We start from the raw sequence: 17487 nt of genomic DNA, 5'->3' as shown, positions 1-17487 counted from the left end.
AGGGTCTTTTCAAGCTTCTCTCAGGATGATTTGCAGAGAACAATATCATTGGCAAACATCATGCTCCCATTGCCCCTCTTCTTGACGTCCTCCACTAGTACATCCATGACCAGATCAAAGAGGTAGGGGCTCAGAGTTTATCCCTGATGGAGCGCTAAGACAATGGGGAACCTCTCTGTCATGCCGACACTAGACCTGACCTGAGTTTTCGCTCTCTTATACATCTCCTTCACCAACCTCATGTACTTTTCCAACACCCCCTTCTTCCTCATATACCTTCATACCTCCTGTCTGGCCACTCTGTTGTATGACTTTTCCAGGTCTATAAACACCATATGTAGCTCCACCTGCATCTCCCTATATTTCTCCATCAATCGCCTTAGCGCAAATATTGCATCCGTTGTCCCTCTTCTTGGGACAACGCTGTAAGTGTATTTAAGTGGAATTCACTTTAATGTATTTAAGTGGATTGCTATTGTTTATTTATTTTTCATTAAAATTGTCAAATCAGTAATTTTCTTATAAGTCCGGGTAAATGAATTAATTTGCTTATAACCGAGTGAATACAGTTATAAGCAAAGTTTAAAAACTTGATTGTAGCTTAAATATTAAATATTCCAAAGCACATTACATCGAGAGAGGAGTTTCCCGCTTCCAGAAAGGAGCTTCTCGGTTCGAGATGTCGCTAGAAAGACAACTTCTAGGTTGTAGACAAGGTTTCAAATTGCCGAAAGGAAGAGTTCCAATTGCCGGAGAAAAGTTTCCAGGCCAGGTTAATGTCAGACTTTCACCAGTGTATTGCATTTTCATTACAATTTGTTGAATCAAATGACTTCACTGATATTGCTCAGTTAATGGTATTTATTCGCATGGTATTTCAAGATTATTCAAATAAAGAAGAACTTTTGAAAATTATACCATTATTCGGAAGGACTAGTGGAGAAGACATTTTTTCGGCATTTTATGAATTTGTGAAACAACACAAACTTCCACTTTTTAAACTTGTGTCTATTGCTACTGATGGTGCTCCTGCAATGATAGGTAATAAATCAGGCCTCATTTCATTATGTAAAAACGATGACAAATATCCAGATTTTTTAATGTACCATTGTATTATTCACCAACAAGTACTGTGTAGTAAAAGATTAAACACAAAAGATGTTTTGGTTATTACATTTAAAATTGTAAATTCTGTTTGAGGAAAAGCCCTGCAACGGCAGTTATTTAAATTGCAGGCAGATGATGATAGGGAACTTCTGTTGTACAATAATGTTCGCTGGCTCAGCGAACTTTTAGAAAGATTTCTTGTATTAATTAATGATATAAAAATTTTCTTGATGAAAAAGGAGATATTTATCCACAGTTGAGTGATTGAAGATGGTGTTACACTTATTTTTAGTAGATTTCTGTACAAAATTAAGCAATTTAAATTTAGAGTTACAAGGTAGAGATAAAACTTTAATTGACATGTTAAGTTCAATGAAAAGTTTCCAACAATACTTATTTTTATTAAAGAAAAATATAAATGACTGCGAATTTAGACATCTCTCATATTTATTAAAATTTTTTGAACGAAATCAAGAAATTCTTCGGTATGATTTAAAAGAATTTATTCATGAAATAGAATTAGTTGAGGAAGAAATAAATTCAAGATTTAAAGATTTTAATAAAACTGAAATGATTGCATCTTTTATCAATAATTCATTTCAAGAAAACTTGAACATCACAGAAATTTCAAATAAAATTAGTGGGCTGTTTGATATAAACCAAGCTGAAGTAGAACTTGAGATAATAAACATTCAGAATAGTTTACATTTAAAATCAATAAACAATGAAGTCATTTGGAAGTATGCACATGAAAAATTCCCAATATTAACTGATATTGCGCAAAAAATTCTGTTGTGTTTCGGATTGACATACTTGTCAGAATCTGCTTTTTCAAATATGACTGTCATAAAAAATCAATTCATCATCATCATTAGTGTTCTGTCTCTTGACAGGTCCAATGGTATAACTCAGCAGATTCTCTTCCCCCAATTTCCTCTTGCTTCCTCCTTCATATTCTGATATCTTCTTGTTCCCATTATATTATCAAGCATCATTAGTCGTCTTCTTCCTCTTGGTCGCTTTCCTTCAATTTTCCCTTCTATCATTCTTTTGAGTAGGCTGTCTCCTCTTAATACATGTCCTATCCAGTTATGCTTTCTTCTTCTTATGGTCAATTCCTTTCTTCTTCAACTCTTTGTAATACTTCTTCATTGGTGATTTTTTCAGTCCACTTTATTTTCTCCATTCTTCTCCATAACCACATTTCCAATGCCTCCAACATTTTAGCTTCTTTCTTTCTAATTGTCCATGTTTCTGACCCATATAAGGTCATACTCCAAATATTGCACTTAATAAGCCTTTTCTTTAGATTTTTATTCATTTTATTAATAAACAAATTTTTCTTGCTATAAAAGGCATATTTTCCTTTGTTAATTCTTTCTTTTATTTCCATGTCACATTTTCTTGTATTATACTACCAAGGTATTTGTATTGTCTCACTTGCTCTACACTTTCTCCATTCATCATCACCTTGATACTTCCTGGTTTCCTGGAGACTCTCATCACTTTTGTTTTCTTTGCATTAATTTTCATACCATATTTCTTGCATATATTTTCAAATTTTTGCATTAGGTGCTGTAGTTCATCTTCGGTATTAGCTAATATTGCTTGATCATCTGCAAATCTAATATTTTGTGTTGTTCTTCCTCCAATAATGATTCCTCTTTCCTCTTCATAAAATGCTTCTTTTATCATTTCTTCTACAAATATATTGAAGAGCATCAGTGACAGGCAGCATCCCTGTCTTACACCTCTGCCAATCACACATTTTTTAGTTTTTCCTACTTTTGTCTTTATTATGGCCATCTGGTTCATATATAATTCAGCTATTAACCTTCGGTCTCTCCAATCTAAATCTATTTTGCGTAATATTTCCATCAGATTTTCCCATTTCACCATGTCAAATGCTTTTTCAAGGTTGATGAAACAAATATAAACTTCTTTATTTACTTCTATATTCCTTTCGCATATGGTCCTCATTACTCCAATTGCATCTCTGGCTCCTCTGTCTTTTCTAAATCTAAATTGATCATCCCCCAGAAAATACTCCACTCTATTATACAATCTTTGATTTAATATTCTTAGCAGTACTTTGGAGGCATGTGAGAGTATGCTTATAGTTCTGTAGTCACTGCACTTAGCAGGATTGCTTTTCTTTTCAATTGGTATAAGAATACTCTCTGTGAAATCTTTAGGCCATACTCCTGTTTTGTAAATGAGGTTGCAGAGTTCCCATGTTTCTGTTATACCTTTGTTCTCCAGTTGTTTTAGGATTTCACTAGGTATTCCATCCACTCCCTCCATCTTTCCACTTTTTAATTCCTTAATTGTTGTTTCTACTTCTCTCTTTAGTATTTCAGGACCTCTTTCTTCTGTTGAGATTTCATTTTGCTCTTCCAATTCAATTTTTGTTGGTCTTTCATTTTTTGCGTAAAGTTCTTCGATGTATTCCTTCCATCTTTCACACTGTATTTCAATATCATAAATCAGTTTTCCTTGCTTATCTTCTATGGCAGATTTCTTATGCTTTTTTTAATATTTGTAATTTCTTTTGCTTTTTTCCATTTCTTCAATTTCTTTGCATTCTGTTTTCAACCATTCCTCTCTTGCTTTATCAGTTTCTCTTCTCAGTTCATTATTTAATACTTTGTATTTTCTTCTTCCCTCTTCAGTGTTTACATTTTTCCATCTTCTTCTTTCTTCCATTTTTCTTATCATTTCATTTGTAATCTATGGCTTTTTAATTCTTTTCCCTTCCACAAAACCTATCTCTTCAGCAGCTGTTTCATATATCAAGTTTTTCAGTTGATCCCATTTTGCATTAACATCCATAGTTTCTTCAGATATATTCTCTTTGTTCCTTATTTTATTTTCCAGTTCTTCTCTGAATTTCCTACCTACATCTCCTTTCAGTTTTTCTAGGTTCCACCTTTTCTTGTTTTTACCTTTGTTTATTTTCTTATATCGTATTCTTAATTCCATAACAAGCAAATTATGGTCTGAGTCGATATCAGCTCTGGATATGCTGATATCCTTTTTATACTGTTTCTGTACCTGTTTTGTATTAGCATATAATCAATCTGGTATCTTGCGATATCACCTGGCATTTCCCATGTGAAATCAATTAAGAAACCAAATTACAAATGATCATTTGGATGATTGTCTGCGATTGGCCACTTCTTCATATCAACTTGACTATGAAAATATTGCGAGGTCCAAACAATGCCAAATTTCACATTAAGTTTTTTTTTTTTTAATCAACCAACATTTCTTGTAACTTGTGAGTTTGTAATCAATCTGTTGTTTTTTCTAACTTTGGTTTTCCAAAATAGAGAAATAAATATTTTATTCAAATATATATTTTTTTTTTGTTGTATTAAAATATTTGTTGTATTATAATTAAAAATGATAAATAAATTTTTAAATACACAAATGAAGTTTTTAGTTGTGTATTTTTTTTTTAGTTGTTTATTTGTGCGTAATCAGATATCAGGTTGGGGTAATGTGATCTATATAAGAGAGTAGATCGGTGAATAACTTTTTATAGCAAAGTAGCTCACGTAGTAAAGGGTGAACACCACTGGTCTATGGGAAGTGGTTGGTCTTTAGTGGAGTGGATAAGGGATGCCAATTTTTTGTATGGTCTCTAACAGGAGGTCAAGTAATGTTTTTTTAAGATTTTGGTAATTTTTTAAGAGGTGCCTCGGATGTAGGGAATGGTGATGGATTTAGAGTAATCCTTGTTGTGAAGTGGGGAGGGGGGGGTGGTTTGTTGGTTTCAATATTTTTTGGATTTTATGCGGGGGGGGGATTAGCCATTGACTGAGAAAGTGTTGAGGATGTGATTTAGTTCAGTGTTTAGGGCCTTGTCATTTGAACAGATTAGTTTAGCCCTGTTGTATAGAGTTTTCACTATTCCATATTGTTTTGAGGGGAAAGGGATTGTTGGTGAATGTACCTGCCTGTATGGGTGGGTTTTCTATAAACTGAGAAAACATCAGGCTGGCTGGTGATTAGTGTGTCTAGGAAAGGGAGGCTGTTGTTTTCCTCTTATTCCAGAGTGAACTTGATTCTGGGGTGTTGGTTGTTTAAGTGTTTTAAAGAAGGAGAGGAGTGTATCAGAGCCATGTGGCCAAGTAGTGAATACATCATCAACGTAGCAAAGCCATATGGTTGGTTTCTGTGGGGCAGAGGCTAAGGCTTTTTCTTCAAAGGTCTCCATAAAGAAATTGGCCAAGGGTGGGGAGAGTGGTGAACCCATGGCTGGTTCCCTCTATTTGTTTGTAGAATTTTCCCTGCCAAACGAAATAGCCTACATATCCTATAAGGAGTGTAAAGCTCTGCAGAAAATGAGGAATAATAAAGAAATAGTTATCACCAAAGCGGATAAGGGAAATGCAACTGTTGTATGTAACCAAACGGACTACACAGGTAAGCTTAATGCTCTTCTATTAGATCGGGCTACTTTCCTCCCTATCAAATATAAACCCACCAAATCAGAAAACTCCCCCCCCCTCCCATATTTATGGACCTCAAAAATACACAAAGAAAATGTGCCATTCCATTACGTCCCATAGTGGATGGCATCGATTCCCCTACATACAAATCAGCTAAAAATTTGGCCAAAGCACTCACACATTATACTGGCAACACACCATCACACATAAAAAAACTCAGCCCATTTCAAAGCCAGCATAGAAAACCTTACACTCCAACATACTGACATAATGGTCAGTTTTAACGTCTCCTCCTTATTCACAGTTGTCCTACTCAAGGAAACTTTAGAGCTAATCCAAGCTAAATTTCCTCCCGATATCTCAGCCCTATTTCAGTTCACGACGAACTCAGGCTATTTCGTTTGGCAGGGACAATTCTACAAACAAATGGAGGGAACAGCCATGGGTTCACCACTCTCCCTGCCCTTGGTCAATTTCTTTATGGAGACCTTTAAAGAAAAAGCCTTAGCCTATGCCCCACAAAAACCAACCATAAGGCTTTGCTACGTTGATAATGTATTCACTATTTGGCCACATGACTCTGACACACTCCTCTCCTTCTTTAAAACACTTAAACAACCAACACCCCAGAATCAAGTTCACTCTGGAATAAGAGGAAAACAACAGCCTCCCTTTCCTAGACACACTAGTCACCCCCCCCCCCCAGCCTGATGGAACCTTGGTTTTCTCAGTTTATAGAAAACCCACCCATACAGGCAGGTACATTCACCAACAATCCCTTCTCCCTCACAACAATATGGAGTGGTGAAAACTCTATACAACAGGGCTAAACTAATCTGTTTAAATGACAAGGCCCTAAACACTGAACTAAATCACATCCTCAACACTTTCTCAGTCAATGGCTACCCTCCCCCATAAAATCCAAAAAATATTGAAACCAACAAAACCCCCTTTCCCCATTCACAACAAGGATTGCTCTAAATCCATCACCATTCCTTACATCTGAGACACCTTGGAAAAATTACCAAAAATCTTTAAAAAAAATGACTTGACCTGCTGTTACAGACCATACAGAAAATTGGCATCCCTTATTCGCTCCACTAAAGACCAACCACTTCCCCTAGACCAGTGATGCCGAACCTTTTTACCCAGGTGTGTCAAACTTTTTTTTTTTTAAATATTGACGTTGTTGATGTGCCACTTGCATACATGCATTATAAATGTAACTACATAATCATAGATGGTGACTTATACATATCATGTTAGGCTATTTATTTAATAAGACATTGATATAAAATCTATGAATTCATACTATACATTTAATTTAATAAACTGAAATTACAAACTTACAGTACATTTAATGACTTTTCTGTTGCTGACTACTGGTAGAAAGTTCTTTCAATGAACAAACCTACCTTCACCTTAACCGAGAGTGATCTTACACGATTTATCGCAGTTTTTTCATCAGAATACCAATATTTTTCAACATCCAAGGTGTGTCAGTGCTGACATGCGTGTCATAGGTTTGCCATCACTGCCCTAGACCTACCTGGTGTATACCAGGTCCCTTGCAGCTGCAAACTGTCTTACTTTGGTCAAACAGGCAGGGCAGTGAATATCAGAATTTCGAAACAGAAGGACTACATCTGGTTTCACAAGTACAGCCACTCGGGTCTTGCAGACCATGCTCTGGATACACACCACAGAATACGGTGGAAGAAAGCTACAATAATACACCGTAGCAAGTTCATATTCGAAAGACTATTCATGGAATCAGCCTCAGCCCTAAGAAACTCTGCAGACCTCAACAAATTTGGTTGCACAAGACTGCCCCAAATTTGGGAGACTTACATCAGCAGACCTTCAGCCCAACGGCCAAGAACACCTACAAAGCCTGCTAGGGGGCACCATTAGGAATTTTAGGAGAATAATAGCTTCCTCACTTCATTCTCGGTTATTGTGTTGTAGTGTCTACATGCACGTGCCTTTTTTGTAAGTTCCTTTTGAAGATGGCAACGCGATGTTGCCGAAATATCGGAAATATTTATTAAAGTATAATTTAATTTATATTCTTGTGTACGCTGGGGATATTCTGTGCCCAAATAATAAGGACCTGTTTAAAAAACCGAGTTTGTCTGGGGTAACTGCAGCATGACGTGTTGAAGAACTTGCCAATGACATTGAAGGAACTTTAAAAAAACGGTCGTCCGAATTTATGTCATATTCACTTGCTTTAGATGAAAGCACAGATGTGAAAGATAGCACAACTGGCTATCTTTGTTCGTGGCATTGATCAACAATTCAATGTGACAGAAGAACTGCTAGCGCTCATATCTATGAAGGGAGCAACAAAAGTTACTGATATTCTTGAAGCCACCAAGAAAATGCTACAGCATTTCGACCTCAGCGTAACCAACCTAGAGGGTGTGGTAACTGATGATGCCCATGCTATGGTGGGAAAGTTTGAAGGTTTTTTTGTGCTGCTACGGATAGAACTGGAACTAGAAGGGAAAGATTTCATCCATTACCACTGTTTAATCCACCAGGAGAATTTGTGTGCAAAAACTGTTGTATTTGAGTATGTCATGAAAGTTGTTGTGTCTGTCGTCAACATTATTAAGGCAAGAGGATTGAATCATCAATTCCAAAAGTTTTTGACCCAAGAGTGCGAAGCGGTTCACGTGATGTGGTTTATTATAGTGATGTGTGTTGGTTGCGCAAAGGGAAGGTTCTTTTTGACTTAAGGAGCGAAATACAGCAGTTCATGGAAACCAAGGGGTATCCGATTGCGGAATTTAATGATCCGAAGTGGATGACTGACTTTGCTTCTGTGACAACATCACTTTGCATATGAATGACCTAAATACGTGGCTACAATCCAAAGATCAACTCTGTTTAATCACATCAAAGCTTTTGTGGCCAAGCTCAAACTTTGGGAGTGACAACTCTCAAAAAAAGACTTAACTCGTTTTGAGCTTCTCGCTAAGTCCAACTGTTTGTCTCTTGATGAATATGCTATAAAATTAGCTGTGTTGTGAAGTGAGTTCGAAGAGCTATTTAGTGATTTTCGTAACCAGCAGTCTTCTTTCGATTTATTTTCAATGCCATTCAGTGTCAATGTTGCCAAAAAGAGGCTGTCAGGATCAGATCTTCACTTTACGACAAATAGTCGAGAAAGCATGGGAATATAACAAAGATCTGTATTTAAGTTTTGTCGATTTGGAAAAGGCATATGACAAGGTGCCAAGAGAGAAGCTATTCAATACGCTGCAGTTATATGGTGTCAATGGGGCATTATATCAAGCAATACTTAGTCTTTATTTGAGTTGTGAGTCAGCAGTTAGAATTGAAGGAAGTACAGGAAGATGGTTTAATGTTAAATCTGGTGTGAGACAAGGATGTACATTATCCCCTCTGTTATTCATTATCTATATGGATCACATTATGAAGGAATGTGGTATTAAACCTGATATCAAAATTGGAGATGTTAATGTCAGCTCTTTGCTTTATGCGGATGATGTTATACTTCTAAATAAATCCGCTACAAGTCTGCAAGATTCTCTGACTAAATTGAATAGCTGTTGTAATAGATATGGTATGAAGGTCAGCAATAAAAAGACAAAGACAATGAAAATAGGCAGAATCATTGAAAATGTCAACTGTGTTGTGAACGGAGAACCTGTGGAACAAGTAAAACATTTCAGCTACTTAGGCACAATTTTTACTGAAGATGGTAAACTAAATATAGAAATAGACAACAGAATCAGCAAAGCTGGTATGGTGGGAAGTCAATTGAATAAATTCATATGGAATAAGAAAGAAATTAGTCGGAACACTAAATTAGCTGTATACAAGACTGTGTTCAAACCAATTTTAACTTATGGATCTGAGAGCTGGGTGAGAAGTAAAACACTTGACCAAAGACTAGAGACCGCAGATATGAGAGTCCTGAGAAAGATTAGAGGCGTGAACAGATGGCATCAATGGCAATATCATATTAAAAATGAGGATATTAGGAAAGAACTTGACATTGTCAGCATCCAGGAATGCGTTAGCAGAGCTAATCTCAGATGGTATGGTCACTTAAATAGAATGGGAGAGGAAAGATTAGCAAAACAAGTGTTCTCTGCCAGGTTGGCAGGAAAACGACCCAGAGGAAGACCAAGATATAGGTGGATTGATACGGTACAAAGTGCCTTAGACGATAGAAATATAAGATCTGATAATGTTGGAGTCTTGACAAGTAACAGACTGATTTGGAGGAAAATTGTAGATAGGAAGTTAGTAATGATGTAATTTTTTCGTGTAGTACTGTCATATCCTGTACACCCCTTGAGGGTACATGGCAGGAATTTGATGATGATGATGATGATGATGATGATGATGCTTTGTTAGGAAAGGCATAGTTATGTGAGCAGTTCATTCTCCAGAATGAAGCATGTGAAGTCCAAGACAAGAACTCAGATTACGGACCAACATCTCAAGAATACTCTGCACATAGCGACTTCCAACACTGATGCCAACATCGAGAAGCTGGTCAAGGAAAAACATTGCCAAGTTGCCCATTGACATTGTAAAAAATGAATGTTTTCTTCATTAAATTATATATTTTTTCAAGTATTGATTGTATTTACTTATCATGAACCCCACTCTTACCTATGCTCTTAAAGCTGAGTTTATTTTTATGGGATTTTATGTAAAGTATCAAATGCACAGCATTCCTTGTTAATCTGGAAAGCATCTTACTACTCTACATACCACAGTGTAGCTTAATGGCCCGTGGCCTTCATTGAAATTTTTAATGTGTCCTGCACTGTCTGAAAGGTTGAAGACCCCTGATGTAGGGGAACATGGTTCCTGTGAAGACATTGTACAAAGAACAGGAATGTGATTGCTTCCATATGTGTTCTCTTCAACGTCCCGCATGAGCAGTGAAAGAATGGAAGGGGATCCGTTTGTAAGATTTCATGGAAGAAGGATATTGAGTCTATTATTCATAAGGGAGAGGTCATTATTGTCAAGAATTCTTTCAATGATTCAACCACATCCATTTTGGCACTGCCCCACAGAATATTGTGACTATTAAATTCACCCATAAGAAGTATAGGTTCAGGCAGTTGTAAGAGAATGTTATTAAGATCGATTTAATTTAATTCAGCACTTGGTGGTAAATAAATTGAACATACTGTAATAAGAAATCCCACAGATAGGCAAATCTTACTGCTTCCAGAGCAGTATTAAGTTAGACATGATGGAAAGGAGTGCAATTGTCCACTTGGTACCCCTCCCACACACACACACAGGTGTGTGTGGGGGGGGGGGGACTGTTTGGGAAGCCATCAACCTCCATTGCATTACTGATTTCAAAGTTCATTGCAGATGTCAAACCAAGTTTTGGAAAGCTGTTTTGCACAAACTTTATTGAAATGAATGAGCAATCTGCATTTGGTTTACCACTTCATGAATAGTTAGTGTACAGGATACACACACACACACACACACACACCTAAACCTCTTTTTACGCGATAGATACGTTCCGAAAAATTACGTGTAAATAGAATTCTCGTAAAAAGAACTACTGACTCCATAGAAAAAGTGAAGATTGGTTCTAAACCTGAAATATAAGCAAAATAATGAAAAAAACAAACATTAAATTGATTAGGATCATAAGATTTTTATTTACATTTCATGGAGAACACACATACATATAATGAATTTTAATAACTTTAAAAAAACATATTCATTTCAGTTGTTGTGCTAAGGATTCTATAAAAAAAAATTATGTTATTCGCTATCAGTTTCTGACAATAAACGCGAAAGCTTTCGTTTTCGTGAGACTGTAATATCACTAGAACTACTAGATATGGTATTATCGTCATTCAACTTCCGCCTCAACTTGTGGAATTCTTCTTGTCATGTCTTGAACAAAAGTGCCACTGGTTGTTTCAGTAGTTTTAGACATAAACTCAGTTATTAATCGCTGTGTTGATGCTTTAGATAAGTCACGATATAATTCTCTGTATGAAGACATTAATAACTTAAGCTCAGGTGAAAACTTCCCAGCACGTTCTTCATTTGGATCATGTCGGGTAAAATAATTGCCTAAATTACTGGCCAGTTTAAGACCTTCTTTAATTATATCAGCAGTAAAAGTAGTATTATCTTGATCATTAACTTCTTCGCTTTCAGGAGACTCAGAAATAATCTCCACTATTTCGTCTTCGCTAAGAGGTTTATCAATTAACAATTCTTCGATATCTGCCGATGTAAGATCAACGAATTTGTCTCCGCCAATTTCACATGCCAAATTTATTATATTGGGGAATTCTGCAGTATGATTGAAGGGAAGGAACAGGAGCATTCTCTTTAACACATGCAGGCCAAATAGCTTTCCAGCATGCATTCATAGTTTCTGGTCTCAATTCAGATAACGATAAATGAACTTGATCAATACAATCCATAATTGAAAATTTTTTCAACACATCCATAACTGACAGTGTTTCATCATTTAGCTTGTTCAAAATGTACTGAAATGTTCGTCTGATGTGTGTTTTAAAAGTCACAATTAAACCCTGATCTAGAGGTTGTAGCAATGATGTGGTATTGGGCAGCAGAAAAAAAAATTGCATATTTGGGTGTTGTATGGCAGGATGACCCAGGTGCATTATCAAGAATCAAAAGCAGTTTAAATTCGAGACCCTTGTCATTCAAATAGCATCTAACTTCTGGCACAAAATGTTTGTGGAACCACTCAGTGAAAATATCAATGGTCACTCAAGCTTTTTTGTTGGCCATCCAATGAACTGGCAATTTTTGAAAATCTACACCTTTCATTGACCATAGTCTTAATGATCGATTTATGAGCAGTGGTTTTAACATCCGATCTCCTAAAGCATTCGAACAAAATAGGAGTGTTATGCGACCCTTTGCTGCTTTGAAACCACCAACAGTTTTTTGCATTTTTGATACGTAAGTTCTGTTTGGCATTTTTTTCCCAGAAAAGGCCAGTTTCATCCATATTCCAAACTTGTTCACAAGTGTAACCTCCATCTTCAATTATTTTAGCAAGCTTTTGTGGAAATGCTTTAGCAGCTGTTTCATCAACAGAAGCCGTTTCACCTTTAATTTTTATGTTATGAAGAGCATGTCTTTTAATAAACTTAGCCAGCCAACCATTGTTGCATGAAATTCATATTTTTTCCTCGATTGAGATGAAGTATCTGGCTGCAGTTTTTTAATCTGTTCATAAAATCTCAATGCTGATTGCTTGATGGAATTTCTGTCAACTGGCATTCTTTTTTGTACATTATCTTCTATCCACATCACTAAAGCATTTTGGCCTTTTCTAGAATAACATCTCTTGTGTATGATGATAATTTTACACTCGATTTTGTACCAGAACATACCGCTTTTCTAATAGCCTCTTCATTTTTCTTTATAGATCTGACAGTTAATTCACAGACTCCAAAATGCTTACCCACAGCCATCGCACCTTCCCCAGTTGGAAAACGATCTAAAATTTGAAATTTTATATTCAAGCAAATGGCTTTCCTTTTATTTTTGGTTATCGGCAACATCATGTGAGGGCTATATTAAAATCTTCGGTTAATGAAATGAAAGTTTGAAAATTACATATAGTTAACCATTTATTATTTCTTAATTTTATAACGCGATTTTGATTTTATTTGAAAAATGCAGTAACTGTGTTGTCTACTCTAACACCAAATTCAAACTGCTAAGAACTGCTTTTTTATGCACAGTCAGTTATGAACTGTAATTCGGGGAATTCCCAATAAATGAAATTCGTAAGAATTTAGAATGTTCTTAATTGAAACGAGAATGCAATTCTACAAAATTCTCAGAATTTTCTTGAATTATGGATTTTTTCCTAACTTAGACTTTAGGTTGGTAAAAGTGAATAAAAATCACGTAAAAAAAAAAAAAAATTTTTTTATATCCCAATTTGCGTAACTCCGGATTCGTGTAAACAAAATTCGCATAAAAAGAGGTTTAGGTGTGTGTGTATATGTATATTTTTTATTTTTATTTTATTTTTAAAATATTCTTTTTCATTATTGCATGGATGCCTCCCATGTCTCCACTCCACATCTTTGTCATTAACACAGGTATGTTTTTGCTATTTTTGTATATAAAAACCATTTGTTTATGCTTTGCTGCAGCAGCAGTATCATCATATTACTGTGTAGTGAGCAGATTCATATTTTGATTAACTGAAGAGCCAGATATTCTATTGATGAATATCATTTTCTTTAATTATTTTTGCTACATGGATGGCAGATTCCATGTTTGTTATTTATGTACAAGTTTCTACCTCAGAGCATATAAATGCAGCTAAAATGGTGTCTCTTGTTAAAATATATGCACTATATATGCTTTTATTTTAAAATATAATTACATATACAACTGAAATTTTAGCTCAGCTTATATTCATATTTTAATTATTTTTTTTTATGCAATAAGAAACTAAGTAATTGCACTTATATAAATGAATAATATATTTGTTATTATTCATTTTGTTTGTGTACTTATTGGAAATTTATTTTTATATTTAATATTCAAAGAAAGAAGACTTTGAAGAAATCGATGAAATTGATGTCTCATTTCCAGCAAGAGCAGCAGAAAGAGCAGAACATTTGGTTAGAAGAGTCTTGGAAGCAGAGGAGCATGCCGAACAGTTAGTGAGAAAAGTATGGGAAGAAGCATGGAAGGTAAATCTCTCTCTCTCACACGCACAACTATTTGAAACAGTTGTCTATAGAATTACAAACTAGTACATCCATCTTTTAGCATGTTCATGTCAAGAGATTGCTGACATTTAATTGCTAAGCATAATACCTAATGTGGAATCCATGACAGTGCTGTTTCCAAATCTATGGACTCACATGTTGTAATTCACCATTCAGTTGTAAAGTCATTTTTTGTTTCTGTTCATGACACCAGCTGGCCCTCCTATTCCAACTGCACAGATCAAGCAAGTAAAGGGGCTGAGATATTTGCCATCACTGATCTTACACAAATATCACACATGCTATCAGAATACCAGACAATCCCAGTCACTCTCCAAATATCTTGGACCTCACTAGTTCCTATTAAAGTACAAGTACACGGTGAATGTAGTTTGTCATCTAGGTAGTTTGAGCTGCAGTCTCGTGCTTAACTCTTCTCCCATGAAACAACACAAACAATATCACTTGGATCCATGCATTGTATGGAAAGCCAAATGGGATGATCTATGCAACTACTATTCCACATTTCCTTGGATAGATTATTGTTTCCAGCCATCTGATTCAAACTTATGTTTCGTGATATGCTCGGCATATCACCAAAATAATTATTATCAGCATGGAAACATTTATTCCTCGTTCGATCCTAAGTTCCCATCACCCATCTAAGCCTTGGTTCGCCCACAAGTGTGACACAGTCAAGCATACCATAACTGGCTTGCATCCAAAACTCCATCCATATATAATACTACTTATGCCAGAGCTTGGAATAGTTACAAGAAAACTCTATCAACACATCAAAAACTGACTTTGAGAGAGCTAGAAGCAGGAATCTTGCATCCCTTCCAAATGACAGCCATGCATTCTGGACTCTAGCCAAACCATTGGTCGAAATTTCTGTCCAACGCTACTCCTACCGCTGTTGCATCCTGATGGCTCTGCTGCATCGTAACCAAAAAAAAAAAAAAAGCTGATCTCCTGGCTTCTTACTTTTCCTCCAATTCTTGTGCTGCTGATTTTGGTGAATTTCTCCAATCATTCCACACAATCTAAACTCAATATCCAGCATGTCCTTTTCCAAAAAAAAAGACCAGGAAATTTTGCTTATATTAGATACCGAAAAGTCCTGGCCCTGATAGTATTCCTCTGATTGTCTTAAAAAGTCTGTCTTACTCCAGTTCTCTCCAAAGTAATTGAAAGAGATATCAACTGCTATGCTATCTTGAAGATTTTCAATTAATAAATGACTGCCAATATCGATTCTGTCACTCTCAAACAAGTGATCTACTCGCCTTTGTCAACCATCATCATCATCAAATTCCTGACATGTACCCTCAAGGGGTGTACAGGATATGATAGTACTACATGAAAAATTTACATCATTACTAACTTCCTATCTACAATTTTCCTCCAAATCAGTCTGTTACTTGTCAAGACTCCAACATTATCAGATCTTATATTTCTATCGTCTAAGGCACTTTGTACCGTATCAATATACCTATATCTTGGTCTTCCTCTGGGTCATTTTCCTGCCAACCTGGCAGAGAACACTTGTTTTGCTAATCTTTCTTCGCCCATTCTGTTTGAGTGTAGTCTAACATATTCCTAGATGTTGACAATGTCAAGTTCTTTCCTAATATCCTCATTTTTAATATGATATTGCCATTGATGCCATCTGTTCACATCTCAAATCTTTCTCAGAACTCTCATATCTGCGGTCTCTAGTCTTTGGTCAAGTGTTTTATTTCTGACCCAGCTCTCAGATCCATAGGTTAAAACTGGTTTGAACACTGTCTTGTATACAGCTAATTTAGTGTTCCGACTAATTTCTCTCTTATTTCATATGAATTTATTCAATTGACTTCTCACCATACCAGCTTTGTTGATTCTGTTGTCTATTTCCATATTTAATTTACCATCTTCAGTTAAAATCCTGCCTAAGTAGCTGAAATGTTTTACTTGTTCCACAGGTTCTCCATTCACAACACAGTTGACATTTTCAATGATTCTGCCTATTTTCATTGTCTTTGTCTTTTTAATGCTGACCTTCATATCATATCTATTACAACAGTTATTCAATTTAGTCAGGGAATCTTGCAAACTTGTAGCGGATTTATGTAGAAGTATAACATCGTCTGCATAAAGCAAAGAGCTGACATCTCCAATTCTCCAACGTCTCCAATTCTGATATCATGTTTAATACCACTTTCCTTCATAATGTGATCCATATCGATAATGAATACCAGAGGGGATAATGTACATCCTTGTATCACACCATTAACATTAAACCATCTTCCTGTACTTCAATTCTAACTGCTGACTTACAACTCAAATAAAGACTAAGTATTTCTTGATATAATGCCCCATTGACACCATATAACTGTAGCATATTGAATAGTTTCTCTCTTGGCACCTTGTCATATGCCATTTCCAGATCGACAAAACTTAAATACAAATCTTTGTTATATTTCCATGCTTTTTCAAAAATTTGTCGTAAAGTGATGATCTGATCCTGACAGCCTATATTTGGCCTGAATCCAGCTTGTTCTTCACCAAGCTTTTCTTCCACAATTATTCTCAACCGTTTCTCAAGTATACTTGCATAGATCTTGCCAGGAACACTCAGTAGGAATATACCTTTGTAATTCTCACATTCAGTTTTATTTCCCTTTTTATATATGGGTACTATGAGAGCTCTACTCCAATCATCGGGAATTCGTCCCTCTGTCCAGGCTCTCTGAACTATGCAGTGCAGCCACTGTAAGACTTATACCACCATACTTCAGCATTTCAGGTCTAATATCATATTTTCCTGCTGCCTTTCCATATTTCAAGCCTTTGATGGCTTTTTCTACTTCAAGTATGGATATGTATTCTTGACTGTATGCCTGTTGAGTGTTTTTTATCACTGTGCTGTCACCGATTGTTTCATTCAACAATTTTTCGAAGTAATTACTCCATACTTCAAGGATATCTTTTTCCCCTGTTTCCATGTCACCTTTATCATCTCTAACTCCTTTTACAGCACTCTTTCCTTTATTTCTAAGCTTCTTCAACAATCTCCAGAATATCTTACCACCTTCTTGATATTTATTTTCTATGTTCTTGCAAAAGTTCTCCCATGACTTTTGTTTAGCTCGTTTTACACATTGTTTATCTTTCTTACATTTGTCTCTGTA

At 35.8% G+C, this 17487-nt stretch overlaps 1 protein-coding gene across 3 annotated transcripts in view; it reads left to right on the top strand.

Moving 5' to 3' along the window:
* LOC150106225 (adiponectin receptor protein-like) overlaps positions 1-17487 on the top strand; it is a 255050-nt gene that overhangs the window by 63510 nt on the left and 174053 nt on the right. For all 3 annotated transcript variants that reach the window (XM_090392251.1, XM_090392249.1, XM_090392250.1), the window contains exon 3: positions 14147-14293. In XM_090392251.1, the coding sequence (XP_090248377.1) occupies positions 14147-14293 (147 nt within the window). The remainder of the gene's footprint in view (positions 1-14146; positions 14294-17487) is intronic.

The sequence above is a fragment of the Typopeltis vanoorti genome, chromosome 5 (genome assembly GCF_054136105.1).
Source record: "Typopeltis vanoorti isolate ZY-2024b chromosome 5, IOZ_Tvanoo_1.0, whole genome shotgun sequence".
NCBI lineage: Eukaryota > Metazoa > Arthropoda > Arachnida > Uropygi > Thelyphonidae > Typopeltis > Typopeltis vanoorti.
This window is presented reverse-complemented; position numbering and strand designations above follow the sequence as displayed.